The 16,885-nt window shown below is 40.7% G+C and overlaps 1 protein-coding gene across 1 annotated transcript in view; it reads left to right on the top strand.

The window, feature by feature from the left end:
- The window catches only part of SCN5A (sodium voltage-gated channel alpha subunit 5), a 218,687-nt gene extending 202,981 nt beyond the window's left edge, over nucleotides 1-15,706 (top strand). Inside the window, exons 23-28 of the mRNA XM_072851539.1 lie at nucleotides 2,091-2,372; nucleotides 9,046-9,099; nucleotides 10,687-10,824; nucleotides 11,570-11,674; nucleotides 12,153-12,423; nucleotides 14,219-15,706. Coding sequence (XP_072707640.1) covers nucleotides 2,091-2,372; nucleotides 9,046-9,099; nucleotides 10,687-10,824; nucleotides 11,570-11,674; nucleotides 12,153-12,423; nucleotides 14,219-15,453 — 2,085 coding nt within the window. The 3' untranslated portion in view covers nucleotides 15,454-15,706. The remainder of the gene's footprint in view (nucleotides 1-2,090; nucleotides 2,373-9,045; nucleotides 9,100-10,686; nucleotides 10,825-11,569; nucleotides 11,675-12,152; nucleotides 12,424-14,218) is intronic.
- The last annotated feature ends 1,179 nt before the right edge of the window (nucleotides 15,707-16,885 follow it).

The following is a 16,885-nucleotide window of genomic DNA, read 5'->3' as shown; positions in this document are numbered from 1 at the left end:
CTATAGCCAGACCACAAGCTATAGATTTGCACCGCTGTGGTTTAGGGCAGAGGGTGGCTCAGTTTCCAGGCTATCGCTAAAGAAGTCACCTGGAAGGTGGTTTCTCCTATAAAGGTATCAGTGGAAATCAAGAGGTATGAACCTTTTCTTCTACATCGCTGTATATGTTGCTGTTCCTAGATGCAACAGAAATTCAGCTCTTTCCATGGCAAGGTTTGCAGCTGAACTTTTAACATGAATTTATGATAATCATTTGCCTTTATATATTCAGGTCTTTAAGTCCTCTCACTTGCCTCAGTGCAAATCAGGAGTGCTTCCAGCAGACCAAATGGCATCTCACTGGTGTAAGAGCAGAAGCAGTGAGAGAAGAATGACCCCCCCGTTAATAATTCATTCAGAGAGGTGTTACAGGATTTGCTCCAGCCTCATGTCGTGTTCTGTTATCTACAAGCCATTGAACATAATTCAGCAGAATGAAAAAAGCAGGATGCAGGCATGGCCATCGCTTGCACTGCTGAAACCTGGATGTCTGTGTCCTGTCACAGGGCTTGTGGGTGGGAGCTGGGTTCAGCAGCATATGTAACATAAGTGCAGTGGCTTTGTGCTGCATGGATTAAAATTGAGCAAAACTATTGTCCCGCATAGCAGCAAATGAAAGCTACTTTGACAAGGGCCAAGGCTATATCCAAATAAGCCCTTGATTTGGAAATTATTTGGCATTTCGGTTAACACAGTAAATTTGGTCTTAAAACAATGAAGTTAGAAATTGATTAATGTCCAAAACTAAAAAATAAAATTAGCAAAAAAAAAAAAAAAGAAAGAAATTGAAAAATCATCAGGAATGGGCCTATACAGAAAAAAAAAAAGGTCAAGCAGCTTTTCCTGTGTGAAAATTAGCTTCATTCATAAATACACAAAATCTAAATCTGGGTTTTGAAAGATCTACATAATTTTGTGTTGTATATTGTATATGAAGCTGCTGCTATACATGCATGAAAACCATTTCAGTCTTCTGGGCATTTTTCTTCCTCAGCAATGCAAAAATGATGGTGAAACGAATGTTACATTATTAGCTTGTCAGAAAATTGGCCACTAATATGAAAGAAAACAAGAGCTGACATTTTCCATAATCAGCTTCACAATTGAATAAAATTTCATTTTTATGGATCAATATCACCTTGTCTCAGTTTCAGAAATGTAGATGGAGAATAAGACCTTAGTGTCTGCCTACTAGATTTTAATCTCCAAAGCATGAGACAGAGATGGAGACAAATTCATGTAGTGGGGCTAGTGTCTGCAGCAATGCTGTCAGCCAGCTTTGTCTGGACTGTGCAATGGCAGCATCTCCAAAAGCTGTGAATATGGAGAAACCTTGCTGACACAGGAAGGGGACAACTACATTTTGTGACAGTGTGCTTCCCTCAGAAAATGTATGGCTTTACACGGGGGTTTACAGCCCTGCCTGGGTTGGTGTGTAGGAACTTTACAGCACGTCACAGGAAAAAATAATACATTTTTTGTTAAATTAGAATGGTTTCACCGTCCTAATCATGCATACTGATCAGACAGGGGAAGTTGGCTTAGTACAGTATGTCTCAATCAGTTATTATTTAAATAAGCAAAATTTATCACAGCTAGAGTTCACATCCCAAGGACTATGGAGGCTTGAGTTCAGTCAAAGATTTCAGAAATCTTTATTGGTCTGTTTTGAGAAACTGTGATGTACCCCAGCTATTTCCAATTAATCGTATGATTATTAGAGATGGTTTGGCTGAAGTGTATTATCCAGTGGATCTGAGAGGTCATGATGACTTTGCAGATTGCTCCTGAATTAAAAGATTCCTCTTGAAAAAACATCATCCCATGGGTAGGATACCAACAGATTAGCTCTTCACTTACAAAAGGAAAAAAAATAATCGTGTGTGAAGCCTTTAATGGTGGTCTGGCTCCTTAGGTAGTGTTAGTAGTTATCCACCTGTCACCATGTGAGGGTTCAGCCTAGTTAATCAGGGGTGCACAACAGCTTGTTAGCAAAGTGTCTATATAAGTGCTGACATTAATTCTGTTTTCTCTCTCCTGTTTCACCCAAGGTGGTGGTCAATGCCCTCGTGGGAGCCATCCCTTCCATCATGAATGTTCTGCTCGTCTGCCTCATCTTCTGGCTTATCTTTAGCATCATGGGAGTGAACCTGTTTGCTGGGAAATTTGGGAAGTGCATTAATAAGACAGAAGGAGATATGCCTTTAGACTCTAAAATTATTAACAACATGAGTGACTGTATACTCTATAACGTGTCAGGCACGTTTTACTGGACAAAAGTTAAAGTTAACTTCGATAACGTTGGTGCTGGGTACCTGGCTCTGCTACAAGTGGTAAGTGTGACCACCAGAAACTAAACTAACGGGCAAATGTTGCTTGTTCCCATTGAAATCATCAGCCTCAGGTTAACCTCTATGCTTTTCTGGGTTTTTCAGCCTTACCTGTCAGGGGAATGCCTCTCCTCAAGAGTAAATGAGTCATATTTGGCGTATTAATTTGGCCTAGAGATATTTATGGCAGCTTCTGGTTTTAATTTGAGTTTCTGGTGCATCACTAAGGTAGTCGTCTGGGAGGTGATTGGACTATTGAGGTGAATTAAAGACCATTTTGTCCATACTGTAATCCAGTGCAAAGTTCAGTTCCAGAAACAAAAAGTAGTGGTCCAGAAGGAACTGTTCATGCAGACAGAGTGCACTGGCCTTCCTGAACTTACTGGGACTTCACTATACCCTGCTGTGAAAAAATGAAGTTACAGTACCTTCAGTTACTCAGCTGAAGTTATTGCATAAAGCTGGAGTCACAGAGGAATCTTAATTTACAGTCCTCTGCTCACCTTCCATGGAGATGTTCGAGAAGGACACTGGTGCCTCTCATTCTGGTTACTCACCTCATTTCCACCTGCTAAACATAATGAGTGAGATTGAACCTAACTGTGAAACGTGGTGGTGATCAGATTGCTGTAACTCCACACAGCCTGGTCTCTCTGGAAAGGTGGCGAGAGCATACCAGAGAAGAGACTGTTGAGGTTCAAAGATGTTGGCAATATTTGATCTATAAAGAAAGAAGTAAGCCACTTTTACAACCTTTTTCAGCAGCAAATGTAAAACATGGATAAACGGGTTGTATGCACAGAGATTTACTGTGCTGTGACGTAGCACAACCTAATGGATAGAGTGACAGGAGACTCCATCTTCTTGTCCAGACTCTGCCACTGAATTGCTGAGTGCTTTTAGACAAATTGCTTTGTGTTTCAGTTCCATGGGGCCCTCATGTGAAATTGTGGTAATGATACTTATTTCCGTTGTTCCTAATTTGCTCTGAAGCCTAGTAATGAAAAGGGCTGGATATGCACTAGGAGTGTTTGTTGTGTTGCATTTTATGTACACAGAGTGAAACAAGTCACTCGCTACATCCTTGGACAGAGAAGTTACTGTCTTGAATCACCTGTGATGGCATTCCTTGCTTCTGGGATGAAAACTTGTATGCTGGGAGCTCAATTCAGTTGTCACATATAGACATCCATCCTTTGCAATGTGGCAGGGTACTGCCCTGGGTCCCAACCTGCCCTTACAAGAGGGCATGAGCCTACCACAGGTCCCCCGTCAGATCTACCAGTCCTTCTCCTTCCTGTGGTGCAAATTTGCTTTCTCCCAGATCTTTTTTTCTCTGTCACAGACACATGAAATATCTCCATGAAGTAGCTTTCCTTTCTTGTAGAAATGTGTATCCTTATGTACTCTGTTCCTGGTACACATACACTTGAGTTTGGATCTTCTGAGCACTGTCCATCGAGTCTTTGCTTTTGTACCCTCTGGAAAGCAGAAAGGTTAGAATGGGCACAACCACTTTTGGTTCTTTCAATGACATAAAGCTGAACTTGCTGAGAGCAAGACTGTTTATCTTTTGCATGTAATTATGATATTCAGCTCACCCATGCAGGGTAGATTAATTCATTTTGAACGTCTTTAATTAGATTTTCCATTCTATATAGTGCTTTCTTTGTCTTTTATTTAAACATCCAATCTAGCTGAGCAAAAATTTCCAGGTTTAAAATATTATGCCTCACCTGAAGCTTATCATCTCCTCCATGACTGCCTAACAGATGCCTAGTTTGTTTGGTGAAAAAAACTCCATCAGAGTAGTAGCTATTCCTTCACCTTTTCTTTTATAAGACTCAAGCTCCAGCTTTCTGAAAATCTGCAACTTTTCATAAATTGGCATTGCCTAAGGAGTATCTTGAAGCAGTCTCTTCTACTGTTCTGCAGTATCAGTTCCTGGGCACTTTGATACAGGCTGCATTCAGCAGGTAGGACTGCCTTCTGTTGGGATCAGGGATGGCAGCAAAAACATAACTGGTCGTAAGGTGGATCTCAACATATTTATGAAGGGACGCTCTAGTACTGCTGTTTTCCAGCTGAAAATGGACTTGATGACCCTGCAAGTTTCTTTCAAAACTGTGATCATGTATTGGGTAGCAGAGAAGTGGGTTTTCCAGTTACAGAAGTACAAAAGAAGTGCCATAAATGTACAGCCTGTGCAGCCTGGACAAACTGATTATGGCAGGAAATGAGGGAGTCCTAAAACCTTGCTCAGCTTCTATGGCAGGTGCTGGCTCCTTCCAGGAGGAAGGGCAGGAGCCAGGTGCCATTAGGGGATTGATTTTAACTTTCATCCTGCACCTGGAGCTCTTATGTCTGCTGCTAACGACAGTCTTAGACAATAAAGTGTAAAGATGACACCCACAGAGAAGGGGCCCAAACATCTGGATATCTTTTGCCAGACTCCAGCTGAGGAGTGTTGGTTACAGGTGTTCCTTGCCAAATATCCTCCATATGGAGTCACATTTCATGAGCAAACTACCATAGGAACTGCAGGGGATCATTTAACAGCTCAGCCCTCCTAAAGAGACAGACACATCGATGCATCTTTGTGCATGCTGAGACAGTGCGTAGCAATGATGAGATAAGCATTTTGGTTACAACCCTCCAGGATCCAAAATATGAGCTTTTAAGTGGGACTTATCTTTTGACTGTTGACAATTTCAGCTGCTGCAACACACCCCTTAAATGACTCTGAAGTTACCTTTGGATGCCTGAATGTGTCTGAAAATCCAAATGGAAATATATAAAACAAATCTGTCTGCCTAATGTTCTGTTTTCACTTCTACAGCATCCTTGAAAGAAATGAGAAGTTCCTACTATGGAAACTTCAAGGCTTACTACTACCCAGAAGCAAACTTTCTGACAATGTAGTTGAGAACTGCATGAAACTTTCCCTAAATATCCTTTGCTCTTTCTCTTTTCCTACCTTGTTTAGGATCCATCATGTTGTTCTGAAGATGCCACTTTGAATTAATGAGTCTCAGAAAATATTCATGTGAAGTGGTATCAAGTTTCAAGCTTCTCCAACTAACAAATGTGCTGTCTCACAACAGATTACTAAAATTGGAGGTAGTCTCTGCTCACTCTACAAGCAAGAGAAATGCCTCATTCACGAGGAGGAAAAGATCTTTATTATAATGACTTTTTAATTTGCGAGAAGGATGATTCACTCTTCTGGGGATTTAACATCCTTAACACCCTAATCTATTAGGAAAAAATTATTGCTACAACCCAGTGGTTCAGTAATGCTTTTTCTATATTCCCAGAATTGCTTTGCAGATCACAGCACCTATGTTCTATAAATCTGTATTTGAGCTGAACAAAGAAATACCTTAAATTTCCAGTAGGGGTTTTGCATTTCCCTTGCAGAATCCTTCCCTTCATGTTATGATCACCTCCACATATTTTTTTGCAATGTATCTTGAAATTTCAGCAATCTGTTGAAGAACACCAAGAAAACAAGTGGTCCCTCACACAGCATCTGGCTTGCTTGGAAAAGTTCTCCTTAGACAAGAACAGTCTTACATCTAATATGTCCTACAACTCTTTGTCACTCTGGGACTCCAGATGAGGAATAGGAAGATAACAGAAGCACTCCTAGACCAGTACAGCAATCAGGAACTGTAGAGTTAAATCAACCCCTCATGCCAGGTTCAAAGTCATGACTGAGCTCATAAATCAGCTACAAAATGGTCGTGAGACAGCAGCGTATGTCTAAAGTTACTGAGTTACATGATCTCTTGCACTTCTGTAAACTGTAATGCTAGACTTTACTTTCACTGTGGATGCAAAATGTACAAAAAATCTGTTCTTCTGAACAAACCATAAGTTGGTGAGCCAGGGCAGATTTCTCCATGTGTCCAAAGATCAGGAGTAAGCAGTATTTCCATGAGGAATTACTGGTGGAAATTGAAGGGGAGCAGAGGCAGTGCCCTTGGAACCCGCGTAGCCCAGCGCAGTGCAGACCTCTGGGGTGCTCTGGTGGGTCCAATGCTCGGTGGCGCCCTCCCCAGAAAATCGTCTTAACACAAAATAAACATAAATCAAATGTTCAGTATAAAATTGCTGCTATGATGAAATTGAATAAACTGAAAAATTCAACAGAAAAGCCAGAAGATAATGGAGCTGGCATAGCCAGCTTAAGTGTGTATATAGTGTGTATTTTGGCTGTACTGTTGGTGGCTCTGTTTTAGCTTTAAGAAGTTTCTCTCACCAATAGTAATGCTTAAAGAAACATTTCAGAAATGCGAAGACCAGTATTTCTGCCATCAAAAGCAGCCATTTTTATTGCACTATTGCAGTCCTTTTCTAGAAAAAAAATCCCCCTCACAGATTTAAAGGCTTGTTTTATTTTAAGGCACCATTTGGTTATACAATAAATGGTTTGAGGGCAGCTAGTGCCATCCTACCTATCCTCCTCCCCAGTAATTTACTGCATTGCAGCTCTAACCACCAGTCAAATAACAAAATGTAATCCCATCCCAAGATGAGTTTATCGGTAGATAATCTCATCACATGACAGTTTCAGTAGAAAATGGTGTTTCTCTGGATAGCTTCCAGGCAGGATAATATCACAAACACTCCCATGAAGATTTTGTCACTTCCTTATCCAGAGTGTAAGTGGTTACTAATTCCAGATAAATAATTTCTTTTCCCAGTGTTATATTTCTTTCATTCTCAGTATCTTTTACCCTCTGCAGATGAAGTGTCTAGGGAAGCTTTCCAGAAGCCCCGTGGATTTTTAATTCTCTTACTTCTGGACAACTGGGAAAAACAGAAAAAACACAGTACTTCATTCTCTTTTTTATCTGACATTTATTTTTGTCAGATCACTTCATCATCTGTTATCACTATAAACCACTGTGCCTTGCAGTAGAGTCTCTTGTTTCTGTGGTCCATATCAAGGGGTAAAATAGCTACTCAAGAGAAAATATTTCCTCCCAAGTGGGAGAAAAGTACAGGCTAAGATCATATCATTTTGTTGCACAGGGAAAAGGATTTCTTGTTCCATCCCGTCCACCCTTCCTGAACAGCATTTTGAGCTGGAAGCAGCAAGCGACTGTAATGACACCAGAAAATCTTTCATCAGATTAGAAAGAGAACAGCAAAAAAGGAAAATATTAGAACAGTTAAGGAGGATCAGTGTGACAGGTTCAAATAATTATTTGATTCAATAAAACTACTCATCATTCCTATAAACACTTTACATCTGAAGTGTTTTCTAACATACAGTACCATGAAACAGATTTTCCAAAGGGTTCTGATTTTGGGGGCTTAATCTCTTTTAACCAGTAGATAAAAATGAATGCAACCTTTCAAACATTATTTTATCTATACTTTCATGAGAAAGATGGTTGACCTCTTGTACAACGTTTTCCTTTGGCTCAGTAGCGTTCAGAGGGAAATGGGAATGCAGCATTACCTCCAGGATTTAATTTAATAATAGAGAGTGTATAATGGAGCATTTCTAAAACCGCTGGATGTGCCAAGCTCAACATAAATGCCTGTGTTTCTCCTGGGAACCACTGCCCAAATTCCTATTGGCATTATCTGGAATTGCATGCCTGCACATCACGGAGAAAATTCAGCCTAAGTGTCAGTAGTACTCAAAAAAATATTGGGTGTGGATCTTTCATGCATGCTAGTGTAAATCCAATTAAATCAATAGATCTAAAAATGCCTCATTATCTGCTCACACTGATTTTAAATCCAGGGTAAGTCTAAATGGGTCAGAAGTCAAATAAGAAACAACCCCGGAGGACTAATATAAAGGTAATGTGGCTTAGGCCAGAGTCAGACCTAATGCCAGGTATGTTTGGCATCAGGCTGTGTCTAATGAGAGGCATATATTAAGAGCAAAGAGTCATGTTTTTGCTACAGAATAATAAAAATAACTTCTGCATGTTTCTCCTAGGAGTATTGTCACTGCCCTTTCTCCACTGCAGGTTCCAGTAACAGGCACTGATTTCTGTGCACTCCCTCCTTGTTCAAACAGTTAAAAAAATAATAATTAGAAACTCTGATTTAAAGAAAGAAAATCTGAACAGTAAAGCAGATGGAGTTTCCAGGGCCAGGCTCACAGCAGGTGTTGATTGCCTTTGCTCCTTTCAAGTCAGCTGTGATTTATGCCTCTCCCTGGACTTTGACATTGCCATTTTAAAAGAGGGCAGAATCCAAGCTTCAGTGGGATCCTACAATGTAGTCACTGCCCATCAGTCTGAACAAGCAATATGGATGGGACCCATCTCACCTGGTCCGAGACTTGTGCAGGACAGCACTCTGAGTTGTCCCATGTAGCTGTATCTCTTCATTACTTGAAGGTCAAAACTTCCAAAGATTTAATTGCCATGTTTTCTCTCCTTTTTAAAATCTCTTTTAAAAACCTCTGTTTTATCCCTACAACTGCAGAAAATCAGAAAACATGTATGAGAGAATCCAGGAGAAAACCATTCTGGAATAACTTTAAATGTCTAAATGAACATAAACTCGTGGATACATACTGCTTTAAAGGAGAGGCAATTCATTAACTGTGAAGAACATGCTCAACATCACAGAGGTGATATCATCATTTCAAGATATGCTTATTTAATATGCTTAATTATGTATTTTGTGGGGTTTTTTTCAGGCCACATTTAAAGGTTGGATGGACATTATGTATGCAGCAGTGGATTCACGAGAGGTAGGTCTCTACAAGGAAATTAATAATTTCCTTTTCCATTGACTTTCGCAGCATTCATGGTGTTTAACAACAACAACAATAAAATACATGCAGGTTGCCAGTCCCTGTCTTACTCTGGTTGAGACAGTTGCAGACCTTCATTTTTAGCAGCTGGTACTGAAGCATCATGACCCTGAGATTAAACCAAATGCAGCCCTCGGTTCTACACAACTGATTTATCTATTCGTGCTGCAAAAATCCCAGCACAGAGAGGAACTTCCAGAGTGAGACTGAGCACAAAAACGTAAATTACCCTCTCTGTTTCTTCCACTCTCCTTGCTGACTGCCATATTTTCCACAGATCTAACTTTTGATAACTGGAACCTCTTTAAAAGCATTGGGTTTAAATTACATTCCCTTGTAATCCCCCTCCTCAACCCCTCCGCTGCCTTCACCTTTGGCAAGTTTCTTCTCTGTAACCAGCAGCTCCGCTCAAGGAGGGTGGAGGAGCTCCTAGCAGGGAAAGCGGCTGGTGTGAACTTCCAGCGCTGGTTTGAGACATGCTGGAGCTCTGGGTGCTGGTGACTGCCCTGTGCTGGCAACCAATTCCTACCTACATCCCATTCAGCTTTCAGGTTTCCTTAAAAAAAGAAAAAAAAAAAAATATATATATATATAAAGGGCTTTTCCCTTGCTATATCTTGCATGGTTTGGTTTGGTTTTTTTTTTTCTTTATTGAAGGAGATGTTGTAGTTCTTTTAATAATATTAAAGGAACAAGATTACACTGGGAACTGGGAATTTGGCAGTCTGAATTGAGTAACAGGGAGTCGAGCCCTAAATGGAGGAATAAAGGGTGAAAAAACCTCACGATATCAAAGGAGCGGAGAAGTACCTTTGCATAACACAGCTCGTGATGTTGATTTATTCTTGTACTACATGTACACGTGTGTGTATCCTCCCTGCTACTGAATGAAACACATGGGTTACACATGAGAAAATACGGCATTTAGGGAAATGTGAGCTTCTGGCATCTTGGTTAGATACGTGGAGCTGGTGGGGCAAATCTGAGCATTTTTGCCAGATGTGCTACATGTGATTTGAGGCTATTGGACTGCGCTGCTCAGTCCTTCATCAAGAGATCTTCTTCATTTCCACCCTTCATAAAAGAAAAATCGTACTTCTAAATACACTGACTCTCAATACAGTGTTTTTAAGTAGGATTTAATTATACTGCTATCATACTTCTGCTTTTTATAAGTACCATCAGTTTATATAAGATTCAGGATAATCAGAAAATTGGTTCTTTTCCCCTTCTGGGTTCAGACTGAGAATATTTTATAGGATTTATTCTGAAGTTGCACTTTCTGAAGCAGTGTGATCGCTGTGACAGTGTTGTGAAATGTAGCTGAAATGACCATGGCATTGCAGATGCCAGTAGTAAACTTCAAACAGAGACCGTGGAGTGCTGATTCTGTTAGTGGGAGTTACACTATTTTTCCTGTTTCATAATCTTTATTGCTGATAGAGAGTTTTCTTTTAACTGTATTAGTATTGTGATACGTGCAGAGATGGTGTCATTTTTGCGTTTTCCCTTTTCCCATTGCAGTGTGAGGAGCAGCCTGAATGGGAATGTAATTTATACATGTACCTGTACTTTGTGATTTTCATCATCTTCGGGTCTTTCTTCACATTGAACCTCTTCATTGGTGTCATCATTGACAATTTTAACCAACAAAAGAAAAAGATAAGTAGTGCATATGCTACACATCACCTTGTGATTGCTGCAGAGACCGGGGCAAGGGATAGATTTATAGGCAATGGCTTTGCCACATTAGCATCAAGATTAGCATTGACAGAACAGCTGCAGAAACCGCCTTGCAGGACTTCTACAAAAGCACAGTTGTAGCAGCCCCTAATGTCCCCATAGGATGAACATCCTGAAAATACAGGCTGGGGGATTATATTCCCCATAGAAAGCAGTGAAGCAGCTCCATGCAGACGGGATCTCTGCCATAAACTCTGCCACAGCGGCACAGACCGCCCTGGTGTCCCCCATGCACAAACAGCACCGTCCCTCAGAGCAGTGCAACCTGTTCTCCTCAACCCATCACCTCCCTGCTCCAAGATGCAGCCAGGGTCAGGGAGGAGCAGCCTGGCCTGAGAACTCTGTTTCTCTCTGCTTTGTAGGCTCTAAACAAAGGGCTGAGGTTCTTCTATTTTCCCCTCTCACCCTGGGCCTACCTCGAGTGCAGACAGAATCTGAGTCTTGCTCCTCCTTGGTTGCCTGCACTGCTCTGTCTCTCCTGCCCTTCGTCTCCATGCGATAAGCAGCTCCCAGGACTGCATCTCATCAAGCCCTTCTTAGATATTTTGATGAAAGCTACATGAAAAGGGAAATAAGAAAATAGAAAAGGATGCAGCCCTGAACTTTGGATGGAGGCAGTGGACCTCTTTTCATCAAAAGTAATAGCTTTGTTCTCACCCTATACTTAGGTGGCCAGGATATCTTTATGACAGAAGAACAGAAAAAGTATTATAATGCAATGAAAAAGCTGGGATCTAAGAAACCTCAAAAGCCAATCCCAAGGCCACTGGTAAGAATGGCATAATTCAGTTGAACTATTTGTAATAGCTGAATATTTATTTAATAGAATGAATGCTTCCCAGTGTAGGAAGAGTGATTGCTTCCAGATGAAAGCCACTTAGTATTTACATGTTTTGATTTTGGACAGTATTTGCAAGTCCAGTGACCTGTGTGGTACAAAATACCCATTGTTCCACAATATTGACTAGAAGTCCAATTTACATATGCAGTCATGGCAGTGGCCACATGCCTGCATTGAATGAATTCATGGCCCCAGTCCAAGGTGGTTTTTTCAGTAGTTTAAAGAAGCATTAGGAGTAAATGGGTTTGAAAACTCTATCATCCAACCATTCGTCATCATCTTTATGTTTATGAAGTTCTAATCAGAAGCACTACATTCTCTATTTTCCTCTACTTTCTGATCAATCAGGAGACAATCATCATTTTGACACAGTTCAAATTTCCTAACTAAATCTCCTTTCCTTCAGAACAAATACCAAGGTTTTATTTTTGATGTCGTCTCAAAACAAGCCTTTGATGTCTCCATCATGATTCTCATCTGCCTTAACATGGTTACCATGATGGTGGAAACAGATGACCAAAGTCAAGAAAAAGTGAACATCCTCCATAAAATCAACATGCTTTTTGTTGCCATCTTCACTGGGGAGTGCATCATCAAAATGCTGGCTCTGCGACACTACTACTTCACCAATGGCTGGAACATATTTGATTTTGTCGTCGTTATTCTGTCTATTGTAGGTAGGTGAATCTGGATTTTCACCCAAACTCCGAAGTTGAAAAGGCAGACATAAATTTAATTAGACAAAGTTGAAGGCTTCATGCAATAAAATACACTTTCAACTCAGATAATTAGATCCTAAATGTATTTTTAAATATTTAAATAATACAACAAAATACTGCCTAGCAATAACTTGTGTGATCAGCGAAATGATGAGGTTTATCACACCACAATATTGGTTTCAATGTACATTTAATGGTTCTTGGAGATAAAACATGGTCCAGAACCGGCACCATACACTTAACCCCAGTTCTGCATAACAGCCAAAGACAGAGAATTAAAAAAGCCACATGAAAAGGGCACATGCAGACTGCTATTCTTTTGCTATTTACTTTTTATTACATCAGTGTGAAATCGCCCTTCAGGGCAGGTTTGGGCAGGTTTGAGTCTGGCTGTTTTCAGCCCTGTTGTCTCTGGAGCTTTGAATCCTCATCTACCCAAGGGATGAAACAGAGAGACACGGTTTTATTGTTAATGTGTGCCTTTTGCTGTCCTGCAGCCCCAGCCATAGACCATATGTTAGGGGCTACAGAAGTGCAGGTCAAATGTGAATCTGAAATCCTGCCAAAAGAGTTTTCATTGAAGTTGGAAATAGAGTAGCAACTGGAAGATGATCAACTGATACAGTAAGCAGAAGGAACTCGGAAATTTGGCTCTTCCAATACAGTTTTCATTTTGAAGGAGGCAATAGGTGAATGAAAAACTGTCATGTTAGGAAAACAGCCATCTTCTTATTGACTGATGCTTCTATTGCTCTAAGCTCTCTCTGGTGGACTGGGGGGACTGCAAGGTCCCAATGCAGGAGATCCCTAGGGCCCAGAGAGCAGCCTGTGCTTTGGGGTCCTTGGATCAGCCAAGACCACCTGGATTTCAGAGATTTGGGTCACCCAGGGAACATCACTACCATACAGCTGTCATCAGAGCCTTGATACTGGATGCTCAGGATATGCCCATAGCAGCTGGTTAACCAGAGCTGTCATGGTCATAGTGCTGCCCCATGATCAACCAGGTCGTTTCAGTGTCAGAGGGCTTGGGCCTTGCCAGTGAGCCTTCTCCCAGGCTGGGCTGGGAGACATGAGCTCAGCACAGCTCAGTGCAGCCAGGGACCTTTGGCATTAGACAGTCTGGACCAAGCTGTTCTGTTTCTGCAGGAAGAGTTTAGCTACAGGGATGCAAGCTCATTTCCTTGCTAGGACAATCTTAGCCTTTAGTTCCCTCCCAGCCCATCAGGGAAAGTGGAAAAATTAATAAGCAAACAAACAACCAAGCGGATTTCCAGTAGAAATCTGCACTGTTCTGGTGGTGGCTCAGAAAAACCGGACCAGCTCACCAGCTTTTCAGTGCTGACTCACAAACACTTTACAGACAAAAATATTGTCAAATCAGAAAAATTCTCACCAGCTACACTCAGGATAAATGGCTCAGGTGACCAAAAGTCATAACCAAAAGTCATGACCAAAAGCGGCAGACAGGTATGTCCCATCTGAGTTGATCCTGGTTTCTCATTCCCGATAGACCAGCTTTCCCTTAATAAAACTACTGCTACCATTGACACCTTTGCTCATAGTCTCAAAAGTTTGCATGGATTAAATGGGCATGAAAACATTAATGACAATGCCATTCCCTTTATCATAGGTCTTCCAGTTTGGGGAACTTTTCATTGATTTTGTCCATAATCCTGACTGATTGCTTTAAAGGGAAGCCTCGAGTTATTTCCCATGTACTAACTCACTGGTTTTCTCTTTTCTTTTCAAGGCACCGTACTTTCTGACATCATCCAGAAATATTTCTTCTCTCCCACACTCTTCAGAGTCATTCGCTTGGCTCGGATTGGCCGGATCCTAAGACTCATCCGGGGAGCCAAAGGAATTCGAACTCTCCTGTTTGCCTTAATGATGTCCCTACCTGCTCTGTTCAACATTGGCCTCTTGCTTTTTCTGGTCATGTTCATTTATGCCATTTTTGGCATGGCTAACTTTGCCTATGTGAAGAAGGAGTATGGCATTGATGACATGTTCAACTTCCAAACCTTTGCTAACAGCATGCTCTGCCTCTTCCAAATCACAACATCAGCTGGCTGGGATGGTCTTCTCAACCCTATTTTAAACACCGGACCACCATATTGTGACCCAAACCTTCTGAATGCAAATGGTTCAAAGGGAGACTGTGGAAGCCCTGCCGTAGGGATTTTATTCTTTGTTACTTATATCATTATATCATTTCTCATTGTTGTAAACATGTATATAGCCATTATTTTAGAGAACTTCAGTGTAGCCACTGAGGAAAGTACAGAGCCTCTAAGCGAGGATGATTTTGATATGTTCTATGAAATCTGGGAGAAGTTTGACCCTGAAGCCACTCAGTTTATTGAGTATTCTGCACTTTCAGACTTTGCAGACGCGCTGTCAGAACCTTTGCGCATAGCGAAACCAAACAAAATCAAACTCATAGCAATGGACCTGCCCATGGTCAGTGGAGATAGGATCCATTGCTTGGATATTTTGTTTGCTTTTACAAAAAGGGTGCTAGGAGAATCCGGAGAGATGGATGCCCTTAAAATACAGATGGAAGAAAAGTTCATGGCAGCGAATCCGTCTAAGATCTCTTATGAACCAATTACAACAACTCTCAGACGGAAACAAGAAGAGGTCTCCGCCATCGTCATCCAGCGGGCCTACAGGAGACATTTGTTTCGGCGCTCCATGAAGCAGGCATCTTACTTGTACCGGCACAGAACTTTTGACAGCAGCAACCTCGAGGATGATGCACCCGAGAAGGAGGGACTTATTGCGTTCATGATGAACGAAAATTACGGCAGGCCAATAGACAAATCAGAAACTCTGTCCTCCACATCTTTCCCTCCATCCTACGACAGCGTCACCAGAGGTACGAGTGATAATCTCCAGCTGAAGATGACGGACTCAAGCAAAAGTGATGAGGCTATAGATTGTCTTCTCTCACCAGACATGGATAAAGAATCAATTGTTTAAATGTTTGTTTAGAATGCTTTAAAACATTGTTTACAGAATGTAATGCTGTAACTACACAACAATTGAAGCAGCCTTCTTATTAAAAATTAGTTGCAAAAGAAACAATGGAGTTTTTACCCTTAACTACAGGAGTCTAATAAGTCATATAACCTTTGACCCTGCTCTTTTTGACTTGGCTCAATATTTATATTTATATATGCACAGGAAGAATCTTTGCAGGGTCATAGCTGTTATATCAATGGTGTGAATAAGAATATGCTAGACTGTAAAACAGTAAACACAGTGTATATCTATCCACAGATAAAGCCTGGCTGTATACATTCATTTAAGGTCTTACTCATATTAGTGTGTTTACTTATGGCGATGTATGACCTTGCATTCTAAAAAGAAAAAAAAAATATCACAGCTGCTGTAGCAAAATGTAACACTTACTGTATATGTTGTGAATGGTCTTTCATAAATTTATTATATTTGATATTTTTTTACTTAAAAAAAAAGTCTCTTTTTCCATGGAGATTAATGATCCTTACACTCTTCATGACGAACTCTGAGTCAAGGTAATAGGAATTTGCGGGATCCCCATCGTTTCAAGAGGAAAGTTGTTGCAAAGTAAACTATCAAATTAGCAACATTTTAACTGTTTATTAAACTAAGCCCTCCCTCTTGGGACTTGCAACTGCTCATCAGCAGAAATAAAAAAAAAAAACAGAGAAGGAAATAATGTCAAAATAATGAGAGAAATGACTTGTTCTATCCTTCAGGAAACTAGACAGTAATGGATTCTGTTTGTAAAACTGTTAATAAAAGCACTAATTTTTTAGTATGTTTCAAGAATCTGCTTTGAATACCGCAATCAAACTCACCATAGAAGTAGTGCATCACGTTTGTGTGTAGTGCTCCAAAGCACCATCTACGCTGGCAAAGTTTCTGTTAAGGTAGTGGGATAGGTTACGTTTTCCCGAGGAACACTGAGCTAAGCAGCCTTATTGGAAACTCTGTGCATTAATATTACTCCAAAAATACTACTACTACTACTACTACTACTACTACTACTACTACTACTACTACTACTAAAAACGTCAATTGGACCGTGCAGAACGGCTGCGACAGTGTGATCAAGAAGGTGGGAGGGGAATTGCCTCTGGATCTGTATGTAAATTTTGAGATTCTGAATCCTTTCTACTCAGTGTCCATCTTTCATTTTCTCAGACGGTACAGTTAGATTACTGGGGAAGGACAAGAAATACAGGAACCAATAAAAAGAATCTACTAGAAAATAGATACATTCTCATTCCTGTAGGCAAAGTAATATTTACAGCTGATGTGTCCATCAGCTTCAGGCCAAAGAAATGACAATGGGGTGAAAGGTGGATGTGTGGCTGTAGAAAAGTATTAGAGGTTTTACATGCTAACATAGATTATTATTTATTAT

This window comes from Ciconia boyciana, chromosome 2, assembly GCF_034638445.1.
Source record: "Ciconia boyciana chromosome 2, ASM3463844v1, whole genome shotgun sequence".
NCBI classification, from domain to species: Eukaryota; Metazoa; Chordata; class Aves; order Ciconiiformes; family Ciconiidae; genus Ciconia; species Ciconia boyciana.
This window is presented reverse-complemented; position numbering and strand designations above follow the sequence as displayed.